This window comes from Alosa sapidissima, chromosome 23 (assembly GCF_018492685.1).
Source record: "Alosa sapidissima isolate fAloSap1 chromosome 23, fAloSap1.pri, whole genome shotgun sequence".
Lineage (NCBI taxonomy): Eukaryota > Metazoa > Chordata > Actinopteri > Clupeiformes > Clupeidae > Alosa > Alosa sapidissima.
In genome coordinates this window covers 19,657,880-19,685,638 of record NC_055979.1, presented here as the reverse complement: position 1 = coordinate 19,685,638, position 27,759 = coordinate 19,657,880, and the positions used below count along the sequence as shown (strand labels likewise).

At 44.3% G+C, this 27,759-nt stretch overlaps 1 protein-coding gene across 5 annotated transcripts; it reads right to left on the bottom strand.

The window, feature by feature from the left end:
* Positions 1–578: 578 nt before the first annotated feature.
* htr1fb (5-hydroxytryptamine (serotonin) receptor 1Fb) lies at positions 579–27,267 on the bottom strand. Of its 5 annotated transcripts, none has more exons than XM_042080063.1 (3): positions 7,771–7,888; positions 7,544–7,693; positions 579–3,130 (listed from the first exon to the last, which is right to left on the bottom strand). In XM_042080063.1, the coding sequence occupies exons 2-3, from the start codon at positions 7,592–7,594 to the stop codon at positions 1,985–1,987; spliced, it is 1,197 nt and encodes a 398-aa protein (XP_041935997.1). In that variant the 5' UTR covers positions 7,595–7,693; positions 7,771–7,888; the 3' UTR covers positions 579–1,984. The 5 variants fall into 5 exon arrangements, with proteins under 5 accessions (XP_041935997.1, XP_041935999.1, XP_041936000.1 ...); XM_042080065.1 differs by having other exon boundaries at positions 7,574–7,693; XM_042080066.1 differs by having other exon boundaries at positions 7,652–7,693.
* Between the last annotated feature and the right edge of the window lie 492 nt (positions 27,268–27,759).

The following is a 27,759-nucleotide window of genomic DNA, read 5'->3' as shown; positions in this document are numbered from 1 at the left end:
TAAAGTAAACTTCTGATAAGTATGTTTACATAAATTGTTATGGTTGTATTGATTTAAAAGCCTAATAAAGTGGTTAGTCCACCAGACCCGGGAACATTGGCTGAGTAAAAAAAATATGAACCTTACAAGGGTTAAATCAACAATATATGAATCATTTTGGCCTTAACTGTTCATTTGTATCACTTTGGATCTCCTGCACAGATGGTGCTAATGATATTTGCAAAATCTTCACAGTGCATAGGCCACGTTCACGTGTTTGCAGAGGCTTACTGCTATGCTAGAAATGAAGGCCTGTTTAATACACATCTGCTCCAAATAAAGGCCTGTGTCTGCTGCAGCTGAAGTAAACATTGGCCCTGGCCAACCTTTCAGGAAATACGACGTCAGTAAACAGCCTTGTCTCTTCTGATGAAATAAAATGTTTATGCTGAGAAAGGTGTCATTATTTTATTTCTATGCATGTCAGGGGTGCATGCTGAAGGTCCTGCTGTCATCCAGCAGGGTGTGGTGTTGCTTTGAAGTGTCTCCTCGATGCAGAACTTGATCTGCAAATTAATGTGTTAAGACAGAGATGAAGCTCTCACTGAAGCATTATTTATTGGCACCATTTGAACACTTCATCAATAGCAGACCACACCTTGACCATAATGTACAGGGGGTAGAGGGAGAAAGGTTTCCATCTTTGTGTGTGTGTGTGTGTGTGTTTGTGCATGTGCATGTAGACAGGCCTGAAATGGCTCTTTTTATGTTTATCCACTGTACATAATACACATAGCACAAACATAACTGATAAAATGCACGAAACCCTCCTCATATAAGCAGCACAATAATAACTGGCAATAATAATCTCTGACAGTAAGAGAACATGAATTCACCCTGCAAGGCTCTCATCTAACTGCCCTCTGCCCTTCCCACACCCATGAGTCTACACACATGACCAATGGCACAGCCTACACACAGCTAAACCACCACCAGTTTTGAAAGAAATATAAAGAAATCTAATCAGTATGTACACAAACATGTTTCCTCTATAGATATTCACTCTAAAGTGAGTCCCTCTCTATGTGTACTCTTTCTAAAGTCATCCACATTGGTCATCGGTCATTCACATCAAGCCCTGATTGGTTTTACTGATAGATAGATAGATAGATAGATAGATGATAGATGATAGATAGATAGATAGATAGATGAATATATAGATAGATACTTTATTTATCCCCAGGGGAAATTCAAGCATTGATTGTGTCCATAGAAACAAAACAACTCTGATTTCACATAAATGCTACCATTTTGAGGCGTCCATAGAAACGAGACGATGCTGACTTCACATAAATGCTGCCATTTAGAGGCGTCCATAGAAACGAGACGATGCTGACTTCACATAAATGCTGCAGTTCTGAGGCGTCCATAGAAACGAGACGATGCTGACTTCACATTAATGCTGCAGTTCTGACGTATCCATGGAAACGAGACGATGCTGGCTTCACATAAACGCTGCAGTTCTGAGATGTCCATGGAAACAAGACGATGCTGGCTTCACATTAATGCTGCAGTTCTGACATATCCATGAAAACGAGACAATGCTGGCTTCACATAAGTGCTGCAGTTCTGAGATGTCCATGAAAACAAGACGATGCTGGCTTCACATTAATGCTGCAGTTCTGACGTATCCATGGAAACGAGACGATGCTGGCTTCACATAAGCGCTGCAGTTCTGAGATGTCCATGGAAACAAGACGATGCTGGCTTCACATTAATGCTGCAGTTCTGACGTATCCATGGAAACGAGACGATGCTGGCTTCACATAAGCGCTGCAGTTCTGAGATGTCCATGGAAACAAGACGATGCTGGCTTCACATAAACGCTGCAGTTCTGAAGTGTCGATAGAACGTCCATAGAGCGACAGAGAACTTCACAGAGATGGCACCCGATGACCAGTCTGCAACAAGGAGACAGCGCCTGAGCCCACAGCTCACCTGCAGCTCACCTGTGGTGTGTGCAGCGGACGGCCAGCAGCCTCTTGAAGGCCTTCTTGAAGTCCTGGTTGAAGATGGTGTAGATGAGCGGGTTCATGAGCGAGTTCAGGTAGCCCAGCCAGGTGAGGCCATCCGCCAGTGCCGCAGGCGTGTGGCACGATGGGCAGCTGTTGACGATCACCTCCTTCAGGAAGAAGGGCAGCCAGCACACCACGAAGGCGCCCAGGATGAGCCCCAGTGTGAGGGCGGCCCTGCGCTCACGGGCGACCCCTGGGGGTCGGCAGGGGGGACGCAGTGGAGGAGCGCACCATGGACCGGCCATGCAGGCACGCTCACCCTCATTGGACGGCTCGGAGAAGGAGCGCTCGGTCGGGCTGAGGGTGACGGGACTGAGCGCGCCCGACCCGGACCCCTCCCCCGGCAGAACAGCGCTGCTCACGGTCAGACACGGCCGGCGGCTGCCGCGGCGGTCCTGCAGGGTCTGGGCCGCCCGGTAGATCCGATAGTACAGGACCAGGATGAGGAACAGCGGCACGTAGAAAGCGCCGAACGTGGAGTAGACGGTGAAGGCCACGTGGTCGTGCTCGATGACGCACTGCGTGGGCCCGTCCTCGTCCAGCGTGTCTGCGGTGTCCTGCCTCCTCCACACCAGCGGGGGCAGCGACACCAGCACGCTGAGCAGCCAGACGGCGGCGACGGTGAGCAGGGCGTGGCGCGCCGTGCGCTTCTGCGCGTACGCCACGGCGTCGGTGATGGCGCGGTAGCGGTCGAGCGCGATGGCGGCCAGGTGCAGGATGGAGCAGGTGCAGCAGACGACGTCCATGCCCAGCCACAGGTTGCACAGCGCCGCGCCCAGATGCCAGCGCCCGTCTGCGGTCAGAGACACGATGCTGACTGGCATCACCAGCACTGACACCAGCAGGTCGGTCAGCGCCAGCGAGCAGATCAGGAAATTGGCAGGACTGCGCAGCTTCCGTGTGGCCAGGATGGACGTGATGACCAGCGCATTGACCCCCGCCGCTGCCACAGCCAACACAGACAGCGCCACAGCCAGTAGCACCTTACTAAGGTCAAAGGTCGTCTGGGGGTCAGAGGAGCGGAGCTGCTCTGGGGAGCTGAGGGCTGGATCCATCAGAAGGGGAGGCCTACTCACCTGTCCAGATAGAGAACGAGGGAGGAGTGGAGAGAGAGAAAGAGAGATAGAGGATGGGGGAGAGAGAAAGAGGCAGAAGGAGAAGAAAGAGTTTAAGTTTGAGTTTTGAGTGTGTATGAGTGTGTGTGTGTGTGTGTGTGTGTGTGGTGTATGAGTGTGTGTGTGTGTGTGTGTGTGGTGTATGAGTGTGTGTGTGTGTGTGTGGTGTATGAGTGTGTGTGTGTGTGTGTGTGGTGTATGAGTGTGTGTGTGTGTGGTGTGTGAGTGGTGTGTGAGTGGGTGTGTGTGGATGGTGTGTGTGAGTGTGGATTGTGTGTGAGGTGTATGAGTGTATGAGTGTGTGTGTGTGTGTGTGTGGTGTGAGTGTGTGTGTGTGTATGTGTGTGTGGTGTATGAGTGTGTGTGTGTGTGGTGTGTGAGTGGGTGTGTGTGGATGGTGTGTGAGTGTTTGTGGGTGGGTGTGTGTGAGTGTGGATTGTGTGTGAGGTGTATGAGTGTATGCGTGTGTGTGTGTGTGTGTGTGTGTGTGTGTGTGTGGGTGTGTGTGTGTGTGGATGATGTGTGAGTGTGTGGGGTGGATGTACTCTGTATGTATGTTCTCATTGTGCCAGTGTATTGTTATTTTTGCAACACAATCAAAACAGTCATGTTAATAAAACAACCAACAAAGAAAGAGAAAGGGAGAGAGAGAAAGACAGGGAAAGAGAGAGGGGTGGGAGAGAAAGAAGACAGGGAAAGAGGGGGAGAAGAGAGAGACAGAGAGAAAAATGACAACAGCTGAGTCATGTCAAGTCAAGTCAACTTTATTTACAGTATGTAGCACATTTCATGTGACAAGCACAGACCCAATGTGACAAGCACAGACCCAAGTCAGTGTGTTTGTCTCTTGTAGGCCATAGAGTCGGGAGTGTGTTTGTCTCTTGTAGGCCATAGAGTCAGGAGTGTGTTTGTCTCTTGCAGGCCATAGAGTCAGGAGTGTGTTTGTCTCTTGCAGGCCATAGAGTCGGGAGTGTGTTTGTCTCTTGCAGGCCATAGAGTCGGGACTTATTATGACCTTGGCAGCACCTGGCTTGGTGATTTGATTGGGAGTTAAACGCTCCAGGATCCAGTTCCTGAGAATAGGCTTTTGGTGTGGGGACTGCTGACTGTCTTGCTGCCTGGGATTTTGTCATGTCTATGTAGTGTTTTGTTATGGTTTATCTTCATGTAATAAATCCCACTGGTTGTGTACATTTTAAAAGGAGTTATTGTTACTTATTAGGATTTGGGGTCAGTGGTGGGTTTTTGTTCACCCCTAAAGGGCCACATAAAGGTGGGGTGTAACAGTGTGTATATGTGTGTGTGTGTGTGTGTGTGTGTGTCAGCAGGGAAACATGCGTCAATACTGAGGGAGAAGAGCGCATTTGAGTCACTGGTGGTTCTCTCTGTATCACATCATCAGCGGCCACACACACACACACACACCCACACACTAACAGCACCAGATGCCAAAACACATTGCATAACAGCCAGCGGCAACAGGTGCAACTGCCAAATATCTCTCCTTATGCATCTTTATTTATTTTGAATTGTGGACACAAATACAGTCAAATGGTCAGCACACACACACACACACACTCACATCCCTATGCTGTATAGAGTATTCACACACATCACATCCAAAGTTCTGTTACACATTGACTTTAATACACATACACACACACACACACATCCCTAAGCTGTATAGAGCATTCACACACATCACATCCAAAGTTCTGTTACACACTGACTTTGAGTGTGTGTGTGTGTATGTGCACAGTCACATCCTGAGTTCTGGTGTACCTGTCATGCAGAATATTTTGGAACGCACTAATGCACTTGGCAGTGAATTTATGACTAATCTCACTCATGCGAAATGAAACTCAAACCCAGTCAGTCAGCAGTCAGCCAGTTACCTCCACGTCACAGACCACGCACTCCTCACCACACCAAGATGTGTGCCGTCGCAAGTAACAGAGGATTAGGGTTTACTAATCTGTGTTAGCTTGGCTGGTGAGGTTGTGTAACATACCTACGCATGATGACTCATAGCAGGGGATGGGGGGACACAAAGATGGAGATAGAGAGAGAGAGGGCTAGGTTTGGATTTAGTTGAACTCCACTGTCGCAGCAAAGAGGACAACTAAAATAATTTTTCTGGAGTGTGTGAATGTGTGAGAGACCTCAGACATTAAGTGTGTATGTGTGTGTGTGTTTGTGCGTACATCTGCTGTGAGAGAGCTCAGCCAGAAAGTGTTTGTGTGTTGTTACAAATATGCCAAGTCCACCCCGACAAAAAACACGAAAACTGCCAAGACGCCATCTCTGACAGACCAAAACAAACAAAAGGGTTACAAAGCTAGCTCACTTACCTGCTACGTTGTCTAGGGATTCTAAAGTAACTACCTGCTAGCTAGGACCTGGATTGTAACGTTAAACTTGCCCTACAGTGTAGGTGCAAACGTGAAGTTGAAAGCTAGGTCAGTGTGTATGAATTGTGGGTGCGACTAATGAGAAGGCCAGGAGCGTAGCTTACCACCCGCCGAAGAACGCACAGGGATAACCCAATCCTTACTCCCAGCGAGTGGCCAGCCCAAGCTCCAGGTATCCTTCAAGTCAAAGTTTGTCTTACGGCGACGGTAGTCCACCAAAGGAAAATGTCCAAACGAAAATCCTAAAAGGTCTGAGAGGTCATGGGCACGCTGCGTTGGAGACACAGAAACTCACATCCTGGGAAAACACGGCTTTTTTGCAATCAGTCACCTGCTTCCCATTTTCAAACCTTGGTGCGTCAACGCCCACTAATCAGCGGATGCTTCCACGGCCTTCTCATATCACTGTGTAGTTTCCCTGACTGTCCACTACGTAACAGTGTGTGTGTGTATGTGTGTGTGTGTGTGCTGTGAGATACGTCAAACATTAAATGTGTTTGTGTGTGTGTGTAAATCTGCTGTGAGAGAGCTCAGACAGTAAGTGTGTGTGTGTGTGTGTGTGTGCATGCTGTGAGAGACCTCAGCCATTAAGTGTGTGTGTAGCCCAGTCCACAATGGGTTAACTTTCTAGAAATAATGGGCCAATCAGAGTGTGACTAGAGTGGTCACCGTGACAACCATCCAAAAGAAAACTTAGAAAAAATCTAACTATACACAAGCTATATGCTGAAAAAAGACGAACAAATAAATTCTAATTAAAAGTTATGATATACGAAAAATCTGCTCTGTGCAGTGTAGATTACGGTGGCTCAGACAGGGTCTGCCCTGTGTAGTCTAGATTACGGTGGCTCAGACAGAATCTGCTCTGTGCAGTCTAGATTACGGTGGCTGATCACTCCATCAGTCATGGCAGTGAGTTTTACTAAACTATCTAAGAGCCATAAGACCCAGTAAACAGACACCACAAGCTGCCAAAGACCTGAGCCAGGGCAGCATTATGGGATGTCTACACAAATCTCTCTGTCAAGCACACTAACACTCACACATGCACAGCCATATATTGAGAGCTCCGTCATGAGCATTATGTGTATACAGTGAGAGTTCTATGGTCGCGTGCGTATACAGTGAGAGTTCTATGGTTGAATGTGTATACAGAGTGAGTTCTATGGTTGCGTGCGTATACAGAGTGAGTTCTATGGTTGCGTGCGTATACAGTGAAAGTTCTATGGTCATATATCGTAACACCCCCAATTATCACCACTTTTGTTCAGAAATTCTAAAACAACAATGTTTTTTAACACTTCAGAATAACATTTGCTAAATGAACCTTACATTTTTCAGTAGCCATAGGTGTGTAGATTTGAACAAAATCTGGTTTGGTTCTTAACGGGAGCATTTACTGCCTGAAATATCCGATTTTGTTTACCACGCTCGGAGTTATAGTGCTGGCCTGATGGGTCGCCTATTTACGCCGTTTCAACGGCACATGAACGGTTAGACCGAGAATTCTCATCATGTAATTAAAATTCCACTGGAGCTCCAAGCGGTTGTGTACACGCAGCCTTACAACACTGTTTACAGCTCTTCGAGTCACGGTAAAATGTCATTTTTGGTACAAGCTAATTTAGATACACCTATGGTGTGGGTGCTTGCGTTTCTGGCCGTGTGCGTATACAGTGTGAGTTCTATGGTTGTGTGTGTGTAGCGTGAGTTCTATGGTCGTGCGTGTGTATAGTGTGAGTTCTATGGTCGTGCGTGTGTATAGTGTGAGTTCTATGGTTGCGTGCGTATACAGTGAGAGTTCTATGGTCATATGTGTATACAGTGAGAGTTATGGCCGTGTGCGTATACAGTGTGAGTTCTATGGTCGTATAGTGTGAGTTCTATGGTTGTGTGTGTGTATAGTGAGAGTTCTATGGTCGTGTGTGTGTGTATAGTGTGAGTTCTATGGTCGTGTGCATACAGTGAGAGTTCTATGGTTGCGTGCGTATACAGTGAGAGGTCTCCTCTTCATCAGGAGATGAGCTCTTCAGCCGTACGATTCTGTCTGCCAGGAAGCCTGGTATCACACCTGTCATGAGGAGCGTTTCCAGCAGCAGACCTTCATCAGCTTCTGATGCAATCAAGAGAGTGTCATTCAACATCATCCTTACATTATTGTCACCCTGACTGTCAGTTCACATGATTCACCTTTATATTTCTGTCATTCTAAAAGGTTGGTGAATATGATGCCATGTCTTGTCTGTGCAGGTCCCTCTCAGTGTCGATGCTGGCCATTCCGGTGCCCTAAGCCAGTTGATTTGTGGTGCCACTCCCAAAAAAAAAAAAAAAATCTTTGAATCAGATGAATCTTAAATTGTTAACTTAAAACATTTAAATGATAACTCAAACACCCAAAGTAAAATAAAAGGCCTATCATTTATAGACTGTGTTAGATATACTGTGTGTTTTTAAACATTAAATTATGAAGAAATGCTGTTTGAGTTATAATGGTGCATTGTCACTTTAAGATAGTTGAATCTTTATGTTCTCATAAAGCCATTTTGCCATCTCTTGTTTACAAGCCTTGTTTGTTTGAGCCACATTGATAGCACAATATTAACAATAATATGCACAATATTAAGTTCTTATTAGCAGCCACCATTGCTTTGGAATTGTAAGTATGTAATGACATGTTGCTTCACATTTCTGTTTGAGCCTAGCCACCTAGCTATCTGAATGGAATGTGTTTCATTCTGCTCGGCATATCATGTGCTTCATATAAATGCTTGGAAAACAAATTATTGAAGACTCACAAATTTCATTCCACAAAGGCAAAGTAGTAGACTAGTTTTCACATTCTTGTCCGTATTCCAAATCACATGAATTGCAGCCTATGTTAAAGAGCATAGTACAGCGGCTAAGGCCAGATTTTTACCTGAATCGTTTTTGCAGAAAGCACGAAACTTGGTACAGGTATAGTACTACCCCTAGTGATCAAAAATTTAAATGGACCCCAACACATAGTGCCCCCTAGTGGCCCCTATCTTGACTTCAAATATGGCCACCAAAATATGCCCTTTTTTTCTACATTTATAATGCTATGCTGCTTTTAACACATAATATGACATGTCTACAGCCATCTTTCAGCATTATGAAATACATAATGAGACAATCATGCATAATTAAAATGGCAGACATGTTAGATTTTAAGGAAGTAGCCATACATTCTGACACAGTCAAAAACTGGGGTGCGTTTGGGCTATGTGTGAAGTTTTGACTGTGTGACTAAACCCTGCACTTGCCTGGGCTCAATCCTTCTAATTTGCCCCCTAGAGGCTGGCATGCTACCAAGGAGGCTAAAACCCTTGGATGCTAGTGTCTGTCAAGTCTCTTAAAGAAACATATGCTGCCTTTTGGGAAATTAGCTATTTTGTCTTCTATCCTAGAGTTAGATAAATTAGTACATACACCCAGTCATAGTTAGATAAATTAGTACATAAATTAGTACATAACCCAGTCCAACACATCCTACTGTTAGCCTAATTCAATTGAGGTGGGTGGGGCCAATTAGCATATGCTAACGTTTCTTTTAAGGCTTATAGTGATTGTTTGAAAAGGTCTATTTTGTTTTATTGTAGTTTAATATTTTGCATCCCATAAAATGATTATGCCTGTCAATGAAGCTTATTTAAATATGTAATACCTTATGAGTTTAGCTCCCTCCTGACACATTAGGGCTCATGCTAGTCAGTGAACCAGCACTTTTAGGACACTTGCTAGTGCGTTCAGCGCCAAGTCTGGTGGAAACACTAAAAGCTCAAGACAGGTAAAGTTGAGTATCGTCCGCATAGCAGTGATAATCAAATTCATGGGAGTGAATGGTCTCACCCAAGGAAGTGTGTAAATAGAGAAAAGTAGGAGCCCTAATACTGATCCCTGATGCACACCATGTGCCCTTTAAGGTAGGATTTAAACCAGTCAAGGGCTTTCCTAGACATTCCAGTTCAGATAGTGTAGAAAGGAGAATGTCATGGTTAACAGTATCGAAGGCTGCAGATAAGTCTAGTAGAATGAATACTAATGACTTAGCAACTTAGATAAGGACTTAGCTACTGTCAATGCTTCGGTCACAGACAGAAAAGCAGTTTCAGTAGAATGACTCTTGAAAACAGACTGCATAGGGTCTAGCAGGTTGTTCTGATATAGTAAGTCCAAGACTTGCTTGAAGACCATTTTCTCCAAAAACTTTGACAAGAAAGGAAGAAGGGAGATAGGTCTGTAAAAACAGGAATGTTAGAGGTGGTGGCAAATGATACATTTTCCATCTTTATCCTCCTTGACTGATTTTTCACTAGTTTCACATTTGGCTAGGGTCAGTGTTACTACTGGTAGCATAAGCCAGTACCTGGAGCCTACAAACGTTGCACAGGTAGTCCAACTCCTCCAGAATGGCACACCAATACGTTCCATTGTCAGAAGGATTGCTGTGTCTCCCAGCGCAGTCTCAAGAGCATGTAGGAGATTCCAGGAGACAGTTGCTCAAGGAGAGCTGGGCAGGATGGTAGAGGGTCCTTAACCCAGCAGCAGGACCAGTATCTGCTCCTTTGTGCAACAACAAACAGTAGGAGCCCTGCCAGAGCCCTACAAAATGACCTCCTCCAGGCCGCTGGTGTGAATGTCTCTGACCACACTGTCAGACTTCATGAAGGTGGCCTGAGGGCCCGATGGCCTCTGGAAGGACCTATGCTCACTGGCCAGCACTGTGCAGCTCAATTGGCATCTGCCATAGATTACAAAATTGGCAGGTTCGCCATTGACACCCTGTGCTTTTCACAAATGAGACCAGGTTCACCCTGAGCACATGTGACATTTAAAGATGTCTTGGAGAATGTAATGCTGCCTGCAACATCATTCAGCATGACTGGTTTGGTGGTGGGCCAGTGATGGTCTGGGGAGAGATATCCTTGGAAGGACACACACACCTCTACGGGCAAGACAACTGCACCCTCACTACTCTTAGGCATCAGGATGAAAACTTCAGACCCATTGTCTGACCCTGTATTGGTGCAGTGGACCCTGGGTTCCTCCTGGTGCACAACAATGGCTGGACACATGTAGCGAGAATGTGCAGGCAGTTCCTGGAGGATGAAGGCATTGATACCATTGACTGTCCCCCCCCCCCCCCCACACTCCCCTGACTTAAATCCGATTGAACACCTCTGGGACATTATATTTTGGTCCATCCAACACCGCCAGGTTGCACCACTGACTGTCAAGGAGCTCAGAGATGGCCATGTCCACATCTGGGAGCAGATTCCCCAGGACACCATCCGCCATTTCATTAGGAGCATGCCCCGATGCCATCAAGCATGTCGGGGCCATACGAACTACTGAGTACCATCACGAGTTGCTGCGCTGAAATTCAAGCAAGGCCCCAGCAGTGGTGCGACTGGCTGGGGCACCTGCGCCGTACGCCGGCGACCCGGGTTCGATTCCTGCCCCGTGGTCCTTTCTGGATCCCACCCCAGCTCTCTCTCCCACTCACTTCCTGTCAATCTCCACTGTCCTATCTAATTAAAGGCATAAAAAAGCCCCAAAAATATATACTTTAAAAAAAAAAAATGGACTAGCTTGCCGTGTCATTTTTTCCACTTAGATTTTCGGAGGGGTCTTTTAATTCAGTCCTCTGTGGATTGATCATTTTCATTCCCAAATAACGAAGTGGCATCCTTTTGTTCCTAACATATTACCCAGTCCATATCAGTTTGAATCCTACCTCACAGGATGCTCATTTAACGTATCATGGCTTGGACATCTGTCCGCACCTCACCATCCCACCATAGGGGTCCCCCAGGGTTCAGTACTGGGCCCCCTTCTCTTTGCTATCCACACCACTTCTTTGGGACAGATTATACATTCGCACAGCTTCTCATACCACTGCTATGCAGATGACACATAGCTTTATCTGTTCTTTCCACCTGATGACCCCTTGGTCTCGACACGGACCTCGGATTGCCTCTCAGACATATCTTCATGGATGAAGGCACACCACCTCCAGCTAAACCTCTCAAAAAACAAACTGCTGGTCCTCCCTGCTAAACCTACTGCTCCCACCTACTCGAATGCCCTCATACAGGCATTATATGCTACCCCCCGACCGTTGCGCTCTTCAGACAAACATAGTCTAGCTCTGCCACCGGTACGCTCAGGTCAATCCAAACTTTTTCCATCTGTTGTTCCTCGTTGGTAGAACGCACTACCAGTTCCTACTAGAGCAGGGACATCCCTCTCCATCTTCAAAAAACTCCTGAAGACCCAGCTCTTCAGAGAATATCTTCTCTCGTAGCACTACTTACAACTTGCTAATTCTAGCACTTACCACCTGACTTGACTGTATAAAAACAGTACTCACTTATGCACTCTTCCCTATTGTACTCTACCTTTTTGAATTGTTTTAAATTGTTCTAGAATTGTTGAGCAACAATTGATGCCTTGTATATTATTGAGGTTGTCATGTGATAAAATGACTGTTCAAACTTTTAAATGGTTTTTGAATGATATTTCTATCATGAATAACAATAGAGATGGTCTATATTTTCACATTTGGTATCCTCCATATTGGATTTCAAAATGGCCAACATTAAGTTTGTTTGGAAATCATGTCAATAGCTTCCTTGACCCTACCAATTGAGTGTTAGAACTTAAAATACTTTTTTATCTTGTTTAATTTTGAAGTTGTATCAACAATTCTATTAAGAATGGTAGCCATATTTGAATTCAAGATGGCGGCCACTAGGGGGCGCTATGTGTTGGGGTCCATTTAAATTTTTGATCACTAGGGGTAGTAGTATAACTGTGCCAAGTTTCATGCTTTCTGCAAAAACTGAACAATTCCAGTGCTTAACCGCTGTACTAGCAGGGGCGGTGGCAATCGGGACGATCGGGAGTTTTCCCGGTTGGCCGAGGGGTGCGCGGTACGTGCCGGCCCATATCTTTTAACGCGGCCGTGAGGCGTAGCCTACTCGGCCACTGACGTGATAAGTGCATTAGGAATTTTCCGCGAACATTTCCAAGACCTACACTTGTAGGTTTAGGGAAGTTCAACCAATATATATAGCCTACCACTCGCTCAATGTCATTCATGGTTACCCTGCACACTCATCTCTCCCATGCTGATTTTTGTGTAGGCTAGCCTTAATTTTTTATCTTAATTAATTTTTGTCTTATTCAGGCGGTACAGACCTTTCAAGGTCACAAATAAAAAAAAATGACAATTTGATTTGTTTGCTTAATTGTTCTTAAATTAACGTAGGCCTAGGCTAGAATGGAGCAAAGACTCCTGGGAATGGGGAATGTGTTTCTGGTTTATCCAATGAACCGATTGCAGGTCAAGTCTATTTACAGAAATGTAGGGGGATAAATGAGCGGCCCCTCATCTAATGGCATGACCCTACAAGCGATCAAGTTCGAGGAAAACTACAGGATTTTTGACAGTCGACGGATTTGCGTGGTTGCTTGCTGTTTTACACATTGATGGAAGGCAGAGAGAAAGGTTAGCGGAGCTAAAGCATTGACGTTATTGCTAGGCGGAAACTAGCACAAGCTAGTCTGATGTTGGTAGACCTAGCCTAATGACTAATTAGTGGGCCACTCAGGCTGATAAATTGGACTCGTTGGAACTTTCTATATAGCCTAAGCCTATATAGGCCTACTTTAATTGTTCTCTACAAACCTATTCAAAGTGCCTGGTTTTCCAATTATTTAATTACCTGTGTTATTAGGTTGGCATTGTCTGTAGGCTAGGCCTTTTTTAAATATACAGGCAACTATTGGAGTGCTACGATACCCAGATACATGTCCTTGCATGATGCTTGAAATTTCCATCCACCTACAAAGCTGTTTTTATCTGGTTTTTATCTAGTTCCTTACACATTTATTGAAAGTGCCTGGTTTGTGGTTGACTGGCTTGTTGTAGCCTACTGCATTAGCACTATCCATAGTTCCTTTCTCCAATAGCCTATACCTAGGCTATATTTTAAATTGACATATATTTTGTTTGTGCAATTGATGTGTGTGCGTGTTTGAATTGGATTGGATTTTAGTGCCCCACTCCGCCCCTGTTAAAGAGCCCTCTCACCAATCTGAGTTTAAAAATGGACAGTAGTGGGAGCCGGATATCCTCCCAAGTCGCAACCTCCTGTAGCCTCATCTGTTGCCTTCATTTCCTTTTAAGTTTCTTATATTAAAAAGGAGATACACAATGACAAGCCAGCTGGAATCTGCCACTCTTTTTGTCTTTCTCCTGCGCTGTGTTCCCAATGAAGTGGAGTAAGTACAGTTAGATCTGCTACGCGGTGGAGGTTGAGAGGACCCAAAAAATATCATCCTTGCATGTAACATGGTGTTGGTGCATTTTGACATTGTAAACGTTCTCGATGAGTGAAACACAGTTTGCAGTAAAGGTACTATTTATTGGCTACATTTGGGTGCCCCCTCTGTCCTTTGGTGCCTTATGCACAGTGTGTGATGTGCGTGGTGGGAGCGGCGACACTGATCCCTGTGGTGCCCAGAGCCGGACAGTAACGGAATACATTTACTTGAGTACAGTACTTGTGTACAATTTTGAGGGATCTGTAGTCTACTTTACTCGAGTATCATTTTTGGGGAGTACTCATGACTTTACTCAAGTACATTTGAAATATTGGCAAATATTGTACTCTTTACTCCACTACATTTCTATCCATAACCGTGAGTACCCGTTACTTCTAAAAAAAAAAAGGAAAAATCTCGGAAACCCTCAATTTGTTGTTTCCCTCTCAAACGTGATTGGATTGTGCAGGCACCACTGATTGGGACAGCCTATCAGCAATCACTTTCAGCTTTCCGCCAAAGTCAACTCCATGGTCAGATTTAGATAAGAGACGAAACCATGGACGAAACAATAGATGAAGACGCAGCAGGTCCATCCCGGGAATGTGCCAACTAGGACTGTATTTCAATTTTCTGAAGTTAATGATAGTTTTCGCTTCAAGTGTTTCAATTACAAAATAGTATTTTAAATACATGTATTAGAAATACTGCCCATCCCTGGCAACATGGTAAAAAGATGAAAATGACTTGATTTTACTTTCAATTCCTTTTACATTCTCCAAGGTATTAACATTAACATTTTTCTTTCCATGTAGGACATTTCTGTACATAAATGTAAGCACTGTGGCAGTAGTAATGCAATATTTAGAAAATGTAGGCTACTCTTGTACTCTTGATACTCAAGTACTTTTAAAAACAAGTACTTCAGTAGCCCTACTTTTACTTAAGTAGACATCTGACTGTTGTACTTTTACTTGTACTTGAGTAAAATTTAGCAAAGGGTATCTGTACTTTTACTCAAGTAATGAAGCTGTGTACTCTGTCCGCCTCTGGTGGTGCTTTATGCACAGTGTGTGATGCGCGTGGTGGGAGCGGTGACACTGATCCCTGTGGACGTGAGAGAGAAAATGGTGCTCTTGCCTGCCCGTTTCTGTCTTCTGCAGATTCCTTGAACTGAAATCTGACGGTCTGACAGATGACCAGCCCACATTCTCACTGTCGTGCAGCACCTGTGTGTCTGTGTGTGTGTGTGTGTGTATATGTGTAGCCCAGGACAGTTAGTCATCACTGCATCAACAGGCTTAAGAAATAGGCTCACACAAACACAGAGATTCGCCATGCACATGCACACACAACTTCCTAGACCAAACACACACTCTGGCATGACATATTGCCATACACACAATCGTCCATCACTTTGCATGGGTCCTTCCCCAAGCAGAGGTCTGTTGCATGCTGTGTAGGACTGGAATCACTAGGGGTGGAATGGCTGTTGTTGCAGCACAGACAGACAGACACAGACAGACAGACAGACAGACACACACATGCACACACACACACACAAACACACACACACTAATGATACCAGGGAAGTATTTGCCTGCAAACATGCATGTTGATTTCTGGGCATATCTTTAGTGTTGTTCACAGTGTGATAGTATCCCTGCCTCTTTCTCCCCCAGCAGGAAGTGTTTATAAATACCCTCTAGCCTCTATGTGTGTGTGTGTGTGTGTAGTATTCAATTTCATTTATTATCGGAAGTCGCCACATTTGAACAACAGCTTTATTATTATAGTCAACAACAAAGTCATATAACTGACTCCAGATGTATGTTTTTCTGTATACTCATTCTGGCTTGTGGGTATGAATACATGTGGTGAATGAGTACATGTGTGCTGGTCGAGGTGAAGAGTGTGGGTCTGCGATGTAAGTTAGGGCCTGTGCTTTGGCTGATTCCTGTCAATCAAACCTGTTGGCAGTTAGGAGTATGACTTATTCACACCAGATAGAGCGAAATGCTGGTGTGTGTGTGTGCGTGTGTGTGCGTGTGTCAGCCAAGGAGCACCTAATGGTGTTCATGTTCAAGAACTCCAGCACTTTTTCAGTGTTTCACCATGGATCTGTGATCTGGGGCAATATGTGTGTGTGTGCGTGTGTGTGTGTGTGTGTGTATCCGTGTGTGTGTGTGTGTGTGTGTGTGTCACAGCAGTGTTATGCAAGAAGACAAAGAGGGAGAGGAGGAAGATGAGGAAGAAGAGAAATAACCTGGGGCTGCGCAATGAATCAAATTTCAATTTCAGTCTCGATTTTGGCTCCAAACGATCACAAAAATAGTATAATCGAGAGACGCTGCTTCTTTAAGCCCTGCCCTCGACACACCCCTCCCCTCTATGCACAAGCCACTCAAGCAAGGTTTGGTCTGAGCTTTGGTGGGGACACTATCCACTAACACCCCCCCCCCCCCCCCCAAAAAAACCCCTCAACTCTTCCACCAGCCACTAGAGATACGGTACAAAATGTGATGATTATAGTAACCTAAAAGGTCCCGGTTATCGGCATTATGCGATACGATTAAAATGTGCTGAATTTTTCTCTAAACCTACCACTAATGTTGGACAGAACTCAAAATTGTGCCTGTCCTCCATGCACAGTAGCAGCTAGTAGCTTCTGGAGGAGTTTAACAGAGAAGAATGGGTGAATTTGGACGCACTTCATGTATGCCTTGTAGTGTCAAAAAGTGAAACACTGCGCCATGCTGCGGGGAGACTGCAGCTCACTGGTTGTTATTATAGATAACTTCAAATCGCGATTTACTCTACTGCACATTACATGATCTGTACGAGACACTTTCTTATTTTTAACTGTCAGGGCCTATAAAAATTCCACCATATTTGACTGTATATTTGGGGTATGCTAGCTCTATATTACCCGCCACAGGCTGGTAAGTTGACCAAATTCACCCACCAGTGCTCAAATTCACCCGCATTTGGCATGATGAGTGCTAATTTCCATCCCTTGGCTATATAATACTGTAAACGAAATTCTTACCAAAAGACAAAGTTTCTGGCATTTCTGTGCCTTGAATTAGCACTTCATATATATGACTTACACTTTGTCTCTTGAAATAGCTTCTGATGTCCTCCCCCTTTTTTTTTTTCTTGCCCGACATCCTCGAATCCACAGCCAAGCAAATATTAGCTAGACCTGTCTCAAAGACGTAGCCTATTTTGGGAGGCAGCACTGAAGTGGGAAATTATTTAACCCTTTGTGTACCGCATGTGAGCGCTTTTTTTATTTCATCCTGAATATTGGTGGGGACATTTTAGTCGTAATTTGACATTGGTGTGGACACGTCCTTCGGTCCCTACACAAATCTATACCCATGGTTCCTGCAGTCGATAGCATCATGAACACACTGGATCACTGCTACACACAGTTCAAGAACAGTTACAAAGCTAAGTCTCTACCAGCTTTCGGAAAATCAGATCATGCGCTGTTTTCCTACTGCCTATGTACAAATAGAGAAGTCAGACGGACCCCCCAGTGACGAAGGAGGTCAAGCGCTGGACTGACCAATCGGAAGCCAGGCTACAGGACGCCCTTAGCAACGTTGACTGGGAGATGTTCAAGACAACCTCTGCTGACATCAATGAGTTTACGGAAGTATCATTGAGTTACATCAATATGCTAACTGATTCCATAATCCTTCCAACATCAATATGCTAACTGATTCCATAATAAACTGTAAACATCCGAAGCTTCCCTAACCAGAAGCCATGGGTGGATAGAGAAGTGAGAACGGCATTAAAGACACGCACCATGACTTATAATGCTGGACTTATTTCAGGGGATATGACGGATTACAAAGCAGCATCTTATAGTTTACGTAGAGCTATTAAAGATGCTAAGCGGTGCTATAGAGACAAAGTTGAAGCTGATTTCTTGGAGGGTGATCCAGCACGAGTGTGGAAAGGACTCTGAACCATCACTGGCTTTGAAAGAAAGTCCCCTCCTATGATGAATGTAAAGCCCTCCCTGATGAACTTAATGCTTTTTATGCTCGCTTTAACATGAAAAACACAGACTATCTTGCACTAGCTGCAGCATGTGAAGCAAATGAGGATGCACCTTTCTGTGTCTCTGAGGTCGATGTGAGCAATGCCTTTAGGAGTGTTAATTGTAGAAAAGCTGCTGGACCGGATGAAATTTCTAACAGGGTTTTGAAATCCTGCGCTGCTCAGTTAGCTCCTGTGTTCACTTATATCTTTAACACATCATTGGCTCAAGAGACAGTTCCTACTTGCCTCAAGCAGTCTGTTATTGTTCCAGTACTGAAAAACAAATGTCCATCATGTCTGAATGACTACCGCCCAGTAGCCCTGACGTCTACAGTGAAGTGTTTTGAGAAGCTTGTGAAAAACATTATCTGCTCATCCCTCCCTGCCTCCTTCGACCCCCTCCAATTTGCTTACAGAGCCAACAGGTCTACAGAGGATGCCATCTCAAACCTCATGCACACCACCTTAACTCACCTGGAGGAGGGGAATGGGAATTATGTGAGGATGCTGTTCATTGACTTTAGTTCAGCATTCAACACGATAGTACCTCTCACCTTGGTCACAAAGATGAAGGCCTTAGGACTGAACACCACCCTGTGTCACTGGATATTTGACTTTCTCACCAACCGTTCACAAGTCATTAGAGTGGGGGGTCTGACATCTGACTCATTAACCATCAGCAGTGGTGCTCCCCAAGGCTGTGTTTTGAGTCCACTGCTGTACAGCATCTACACACATGACTGCAAAGCCAACAGTAGTCATACCTCCATCATCAAGTTTGCAGATGACACAGTGATCTTGGGCCTGATTAGTAACAACAATGAACAGCTCTACTTGGATCAGGTTGATGAGGTGGCACAGTGGTGTCAATATAACAGCTTGACACTGAATATCAATAAAACCAAGGAAATGGTGGATTACAGAAGGCAGCAGCAGAACTACAGTTACACCCCACTAATAATCAGCAGGCAACCTGTAGAGTCACAAGTTTTAAATACCTTGGTGTCCACATTACTGAAGACTTAACATGGACTGTTAACACTCAATATGTTCTGAAGAAGTCCAGAAGTCTTATTTCATCACACGTCAAAATACACACACACACGCACACACACACACACACACACACACATATCTGACTTTCTCCAACTTTTGCACATCTCCATAGAACTTTTTATTTATTATTTTTGATTTCTCCTCCATCTATCTACCCATGTCCTTGATTGCCTAGCCTTTCTGCACACTATCCCATCTCCCCTGTCATCCCCCCAACACACACACCAAGACCCCTGGCAGTTGGGTTAGCCCCTTGAGCCGTGGATCTACCCAAGGTTTCTTCCTTGGTAAGGGAGTTTTTCCTTGCCCCTGTTGCTCTTGGGTGCTCCTTGTTGGTGCCCCCCCCCCATTCCAATCCTCCCCCACCTTTCTTATGCAGCCCTTGCCACTTAATATACTAAACCCCTCTTCTACCCCCCCCCCATAAATGCACAAATAGGCTGACACCAGACATAATTTCACTGCATTTCTTACTTCCAGTAACTATATGCATGTGACAATAAACTTCCTTGTATCCTTGAACCAATGCTGAAATTGTAACTAGCACATTCTCTGCTAAATGTGTTATTATCACTGTCAATTGAGGTGAACAAATTATTCAGAGAACTTATGGCAAGATAATATAACGTTAGAACACACCTGGTTTTTGAAATCAGCACGTTACAGCTTGTCTATTAGCTTCTACTAGTGGAAGTGAATAACATTAGGCAAATGTGAATGCTACCATTAGATCACTAACACTAATTGTTTGCTCCTTCAGTGGCAATAGAGTATGAAACGTATTTCAAAGACCCAGGAGGGAAGCCTCTTGGTTAGCCTACATTTAAAGTTGCAAACTTAGAAAACATTTGCATTTTTATGCAACAAACATGTCACTGGATTTAAAGGCACACTATGCAAGATTTTCACCTTTATGAAGCCAATTTGATGGTAAACGAACTTGTAATACATGGATTTCTATGCAACATCACAAAAACATGCGTGCGCAACCAAGAGGCAGAAAGCACCATAGAACAGCATAGAGCAATAAAAAGTAAAATAATAAAATTAGTTTTTGTGCTGAAAACTGCACTAATTCTAAATCACGATGGTTACAGAATGTTAAATATGTTCAATATCCCTAACAGAATGCATGTCTTCGCCAAAATTGACAAAATACGATGTTATATTAATAATGCAAATGAACTGCAAACTTTGAAATATAGTCTGAAATGAGATGTTATTATCATTGAGACAACAGGGGCATACAAAAAAATCATAGCTATACAGCAAAGACGTAGCGAGTCTCTACCGAGAAAACTAGCCATGCAACTTCCATGAGTGGCGCCCCGCCAAAAGTCGTGAGAATCTGAAACATTACCTTGTCAGTAGTTCTTTGGAGATAGTTTTTGCCTGTTAATCCTTCACCTCCACAGCAAAAGCATTTGCATTGTGTACAGGGGGGATAAGTCGCGAGAAGTTTGCTATTTACAAAAGCAGAGTGACATAAATACATCGCGACTCTAGAGGGAGCTCTAAATTCGCCCCAAAATACCTAAACCTGCATAGTATAGGCTACCTTTAATCCAAGCTCTTTCTAATGTACCCCCCCCCCCCCCCCCCCATGAGTAATCGTTAATCGATAATCGTGATTACAATTTTGACCAAAATTGGGATTTTTGCCATAATCGAGGAACTATTCTCTCAGTGAGTGTGTGTGTGTGTGTGTGTGTGCCAGAGCTAGTGAGCGGAGCGCGAGCGAGCGAGGAGCGGAGTGGATGGAATTTTGTTGGAGCGCGGAGCGCTTTTTTATTCAGAGACCGGAGCGGCCGCTCTGTTCAGCTCCATTTTCGCTCCGATACCGCTCACGCTCACGAGTGTGAGGCATGCCCAGATCCATCCTGAACTCACGTCTTCATAGTGTAACCAAGACCGCTACAATTCAAAACAAACATATTGACCTAACGGATTCGGCATAGCCAGAGCTTTGTTCAAGAGAAGCTTTTACAGGCTAGCATTCAGAATCAGGGGAGAGAATATAGATCACGAAAAAAGTGCACACTAGGCATGTCAAACACACACACACACACACACACACACTACACATACAGGGGTGGACGCAGCCCCCCACACAAAAAGGATCACACACGAGAAAGACCTAAAAGGGTAACACGTTACACTAAAACACGGACATTAAAACAGTAAATAAAGGCCTTAACACACACAAACAACCCCCAGAGTTCTCCCCCGTATCCCAGAATGCATTGTCCCAGAGTCCGTAGCACATAGGACTAGTCCAGCATGCCGACGTTACAGTAGGTTCGTTGGGGATGAAGTCGCTAAATATTTTAGAAAGGAAACTGAAAGTCATAGGGCTTACAAGCGTACTATTCCTACAAAACAACTAGATACTAACAATGTAGAGCAAGAACAACTATGTGGTGACACTGTTCCAGTGAGATTTTTTTTGGAATTTAAGAAGACACATTTCGCGGAAGCATGCTAAGGAGAGGAAAGAAAAACGTGAGCAATTTGAATAGCCTATGCTTTAAGTAAGGCTGAAGTAAAACTCGGATCCTAAACCTGTATTATTTAGGCAATTAATCCTACGTATCCCTTTAGTTTTAGGCTTATGTGTATTGACGTTGGCAAGCTTGTTCGTTGTTGCACTGTCGGTGATCTTTTACAATACATGTGACAATGCCATTGCTCTTAGTTCTTTGGGATTTAAGTTTTCTAAGGTGACAATTCAGCTTGTAGATTATTTCTCCCTCCTTTACATTGGAGCGAGCGTGGAGCGATTTCACTGGAGCGGGAGGATTTTGAAGTGGAGCAGGGAGCAAAATTGAGCGGAGTGGCCTGACGTGAATTTGAGCGGAGGAGCGGGCGAGTGAACAGCCACCTGAGCGAGGAGCGGGATATTCGCACCGCTCAGCTCCGCTCACTAGCTCTGGTGTGTGCCTCATGTCACTGCTATGCAGATGAAATTCAACTCTATCTGTCATTCACGGTCTCAGCATGCATCTTGGATTTCTACCTGACACATCCACATGGACGAAGGAATCTCACCTCCAACTAAACCTCTCTAAGACCGACAAACAAACCATACACCACAATGTCAACATCAAAACTAACTCTTGCTTCTGTCAAAGTTGCAAGAAACTTGGGTGTCATGACTGAGGACCATCTGACACTATCTGACCACATTGCCTTGGTCACCCAGTCACTTCCATCAGGCTGTTCCTAACCCAACACACCACCCAGCTCTTGGTAACACCCTCCTAAAAGGCCTCACAGCTTGCCTGTAAAACCACTACAGATGGTCAAGAACACGGCGGCGGCTAAGTGAATAAATCTAAATGTGTTAGTGTGTGAGCCTGTGTGTGAGCTCAGTGATAGAGCTCTGCTGATGCCCCTCTGAAACTCTGTGTCGCTGTAAGCATCATATATACACTACCGGTCAAAAGTTTGGGGTCACTTTTTTCAAATTTTTTAAATTTCCATTCCACTCCATTAAAGACAGAATACCAGCTGAGATCAGTTTTCTTTTAATCGGGGTAGGAGTTTTCAGATTACATTATGTGCTTACAGAATTGCAAAAGGGTTCTCCCAATGTTTTCTCAGTTAGCAATGATATCAAATTAGTAAACAGAATGTGCCTTTGGAACATTGGATGAATGGTTGCTGATAATGGGCAATGCAGATTTTGCATTAAAGATCAGCCATTTCTTTCTACAACAGTCAAGAACTCTTTTGCAATTATGTAAACATATAAACTTGAGAAAGAGAGGGAAAGAGAGAGAAATAACAATAAAGTTGTTCTCTGCATTTTACCCATCCAGGTGTAGTGTGCACACATTCAAAGCCACACACACTTGGAGCAGTGAGCTGGTAGCCCACACACACCTACACATCCGAGCAGATGTGGTCAGCCCTTAATCAGGAGCAGTGGTCAGCCCTTAATCAGGCTCCTGGTGAGCAGTTGGGGTTTTTTGTATACATTTCGTTACTCTTTGAAAACAGTGACCATGCAGTTTTGTGTTCATTCTTAAAACAGGATGAAGTTTCCCCGACACAGCAGAGTCTACCGCTGCCTGGCACACGCCATTTAAAGTTACAATTTTTTTTCCAACTCTACTCTGCTAGCACGAGTGGTGATCATAATAGGAAGCACAGAGAGGGAAAGAAGAGCAGAGAAAAAGCAGAAGATGAGAGGATACAAGAGATAAAGAGAGAGGGAGGGAGAGAGAGAGAGAGGAGATGTTGAGAGTGAAATGGAGAAAGTAATGCAATGGAAAGCACAAAGAGTAAAGGAGTGAGAAGAGAACAGTGTGAAAGACACGCACGCACGCACGCACACACAGACACGCACGCACGCACGCACGCACACACAGACACGCACGCACGCACGCACGCACACACAGACACGCACGCACAGACACACACACAGACACACACGCACAGACACATACACACACACGCACACACACACACACACACAGACACATACACACACAAACACACACACAGACACATACGCACAGACACACACACAGCGCCAGTTGTAGAATTGTGAGCACAGATCCGTCACCTCGTCTGGGGACCTGATGTGACACACTAATGAGTGCCAAACCAACCACAGGGGGCCTCTCCCAGCAGAGCGCTCTCTCTCTCTCTCTCTCACACACACACACACACACACAGCAAATACATATATACTCAAACACACTGTATCTCTATCTACACACACGGACACTCTCTTTCTTACATACAGTGTCTCTTGCTGCATCCAAGCTCACAGTTGAGCAGACACACACACACACACACACAAACACTTATGAACACACACTTCACACATCCAGAAGAGACAGAGGGCTTCCCAGCCATCGTTATAGTGCATAACGATCCCCCCCCCCCCCCCGTCCACACGTCACATATTCCACAGACAGGATGAAAGGCCATCTATGGACTCTCAGCTCATTAAAGTCAAATCCAAATGATTGAAGCATCCAAATATGCTAACTGTGTGTCAGACTGCAGGGGCCTATGCGTGAGTGCTGTTTCTGCAGATGTACACATGGAATCAGACTGGCATAGTTTTTACAGTACTATACGGTTTATTTCTGTACACTAGTATAGTTTTTTACAGTAATATATGACGGATAGATTTTATAGTATCATGTGGCTGTTTACTGCAGATGTACACCTAGAATCACGTTTTTACAGTAGTTGATTTAAGAGAGAGGTGGTTAGATCAGATTTAACGCACTGATACTGTGTCATACAATCTTACGCACTGAGGCTGAGTCATACAATCTTAAGCACTGAAGCTGAGTCATATAATCTAAAAAAACTAAGGCTATATAAGTCATACAATCTTAAGCACTGAAGCTGAGTCATATAATCTAAAAAAACTAAGGCTATATAGGCTAAGTCATACAATCTAAAGCACTGATGCTGGATCTCATCCAAACATGGGACATATCTGGGCCCTATATTTCAACAGCTACATGGCAGGAGTCCGGTTGTGGGGCCAGCAGTGATGCCAGTAACAAGTTACTTAGTAACGCGTTAGTCTATTTTGATCACTTTTTTCGGTAACGAGTAATTTAACGCGCTACTATTTACAAACCAGTAATCAGATTAAAGTTACTTATCTAAGTCACTGTGCGTTACTATTTTTGTCATTTTCCTTAGTAAAAATATATATTCTTTGCTTTCTTCTTGTCTCTGGGATTAAGGTCATGTAGGCTATGCTCACGTTTTCACCATGAGGACAACTCACGTGTAAAACCATGCAGCGACACAAACGTAAACAACAATGGAGTGAGAGAGATGCACATTTTGAGTTTGTGTCAGCTAAACAACATTAAGGTACATTGTACATTCTGTGCTGGCGACAAAGTGCTGTCTAGCTAGACATCCCAAGTCTCCCGAAGTTTTGGGAGTCTCCCACATATTGATAGCGGCTTTCTGACGCCCGCAAATTACATAAAATCTCCCAGAACCTAGAGCGAACAAGAGCACGCAAGCCAGACCGGACTTCAAATCGCGTGTGCATCTGAGTTTAACGCGCACACAATGGAGAGGGAGGAGAGGAGAGGAGTGTTGCGTGTGTGCCTGAAGCGCATCCAAGACAGAGAGCATCCTGGTCTGTTTTGCTAAATCAACCAATCAGTTTTCAGTGTAGGTGGGCTTATATCTCTTTTCTCCCGAACTTAATTAATCAGTTCAGTCAGTGTATCTAGGAACAGGAGCGTCATGGCAGAGACAAAAGTGTACCCAATTGTCTCATAAGAGTAAAACATAATGATAGTCTTGCACACTGCACTGTTTGTAACAGTGGCATTGCTCACGGTGGGTTAAATTATTGCAAAAGACTTGTTTGTGAGTTTAACAAGTGTCAATTCATTTGCATATTACTCAGGCCTATACTAGATGGCTAGTTGCCAAGGCTACATGAAAAGGCCAAACTACCAAAATCTACATATTTTACTATCACAATTTCTATCAATAGATAGAAACCTTATTTGGTGTACTGACTAGACATTATTGAACAAACATCTGAATTTCAGTATCTAAGTAGGTTAGGTTGGGATGTCTGCTATACATTGTTGACATTACTGTTAAAATGCACTTCCAGTATACAGTAGTGACTATTGGCAAAACCGGTTATATATTTTTATGTTGAGGCGGTGGGGGTGTTGTTGGCAGCTGCTGAAAGTAACTAATAAAGTAACTTGTAATCTAACTTAGTTACTTTTAAAATCAAGTAATCAGTAAAGTAACTAAGTTACTTTTTTAAAGGAGTTATCAGTAATCGGTAATCAGATTACTTTTTTTAAGGTAACTGTGGCAACACTGGTGGCCAGATAGGGTGGACTCTCCCTTGTCCAGAGCACCAGTGGTGTTTGTCTTGCTGTTTAGAGATCCGTCACCAGAATCAGTATTACATGGGTGTCACGATGGCCCACAATATCCACAACAAATATCCACATTTCCAACTATCAACGATATGACTGGATACTGAACCAAACAGAAAGGAAAATGAACCGTTTGCAATCAGTATAAGTATAAGTATATAGTATAAGTATAAGTATGTATACTCTTTTGATCCCATAAGGGAAATTTGGTCTCTGCATTTATCACAATCTGTGAACTAGTGAAACACACTCAGCTCAGCACACAGTGAACACATAGAGAGGTAGAGCACACACTAATCCCAGCGCAGTGAGCTGCCTGCAACAACAGCGGCGCTCGGGGAGCAGTGTGCCTTGCTCACTTGGGGTTAGGTGCCTTGCTCAAGGGCACTTCAGCCGTGGTCCACTGGTCGGGGCTCGAACCGGCAACGCTCCGGTTAATAGTCCAGAGTGCTAACCGGTGGGCCACGACTGCCCCTAATCAACAGCCATTTGATCCAGCAGGAAGGCAGAAGACATACAGATTCAATTGATTCATAAATGCACATTGCAGCTTGTCAAATCAGTAAAAGGAGCCCTTGTAGGATGATTAACACCATTAACATTAAATGGCTCCTGAGCTGCCTTTCTAGCATCTGGACACATATTGTACTGTACTTCAGGACAGGTACTGTAGGTCAAATGAGAAAGATGTTGCTATCAGTCTACTGAACGGCTCATCTCTGCAAATTGGCTTTCCAGCATCTGCTTGGAGAGATTGCTCAGGTCTTCAGACTGATCTTTACTTCCTGAGTTCTCCTGGTAGGACTATTCCAGAACACAATGCCATATGTAATTCACACCAAAGGAGTAACCATTGCACATGGACATTTATTGTTGATTGTTTATGTTGCTATGTGGAGAAGGTATTGTGCCAGAAAATGCACAGTAAAATTATGGTGCTAAAATTGGTTATTCAGAGCAATGCCATTGAAGAATTTTTGGTAGTGCTTATTTTTAAAAAAAAATCAACAACCTGTCTATCAACAACCTGTCTATCTTGCAGCTAAGTTCTGAATGGCATTAACAACATCAACTTATTTAAAACTGATGAGAATTGATGAAACCAAACCGGGGTTTTCATTCGGTAGAACATTTAGGCTTTGTTAAAAACGACATGGCATAAACCAGGATGGGAAAGCCGACATTTATAACTTTAACATACGCCACTTCAATATTTTTTTTAAATCATAGAAATTAAAATCAAAAAGCATCCAAGACAAGACATAATAACTGACTGCTGTATTTACCTACGTACAGACTCCCGAGACTGATGCGCCGCCGTGCACTGTTCTTCAAACTCTGAGGTGAGCGGAGAGACGATGCTAGAGACTCGGCGATGTGCTTGCACTGGGAGCGCTGATAGGTGTGTGCGTGTGTGTGCACTCAGCATTCAGTTCACTCGCTCCCCCTCAACTGTGTGACGAAAAAGGGGACACGATGGCGCAGAAGGATACCGACTGCCGAGCATGTTCATGCTGGCGCGCTCCCAAGCACATGCGGTCAGTGCATGTTGGGCTAAACAAATGCCCACATTCGTTTAAAGCTTCGTGGCTCGGGCTATCCATATGGAATTAACCTTATGAACACACTAGGCCTACACCGCAAACAACGTTCTCCAACCCACCATTTTAAACCTGCCGTCCCCCACTTTTTCCATGATCAACGTATGGCCTCCTTACACCAAACAACTTTGACAAGATTTGGGAAAGATTCTTGAAAGACTGGAGTCTTTTGAGTAACGTTTCAATGGGAGACATTAGTTGAAAGACTA

What these genes read in the sequence shown, in the direction of transcription:
- htr1fb (XM_042080063.1), bottom strand. Translation starts at nt 7,594, where the DNA reads ATGAAGAGGAGACCTCTCACTGTATACGCACGCAACCATAGAACTCTC. An exon ending in GCAACCATAGAACTCTCACT is followed by an intron (nt 3,131 to 7,543) that starts GTATGCACACGA and finishes CTATCTGGACAG; the next exon opens with GTGAGTAGGCCTCCCCTTCT.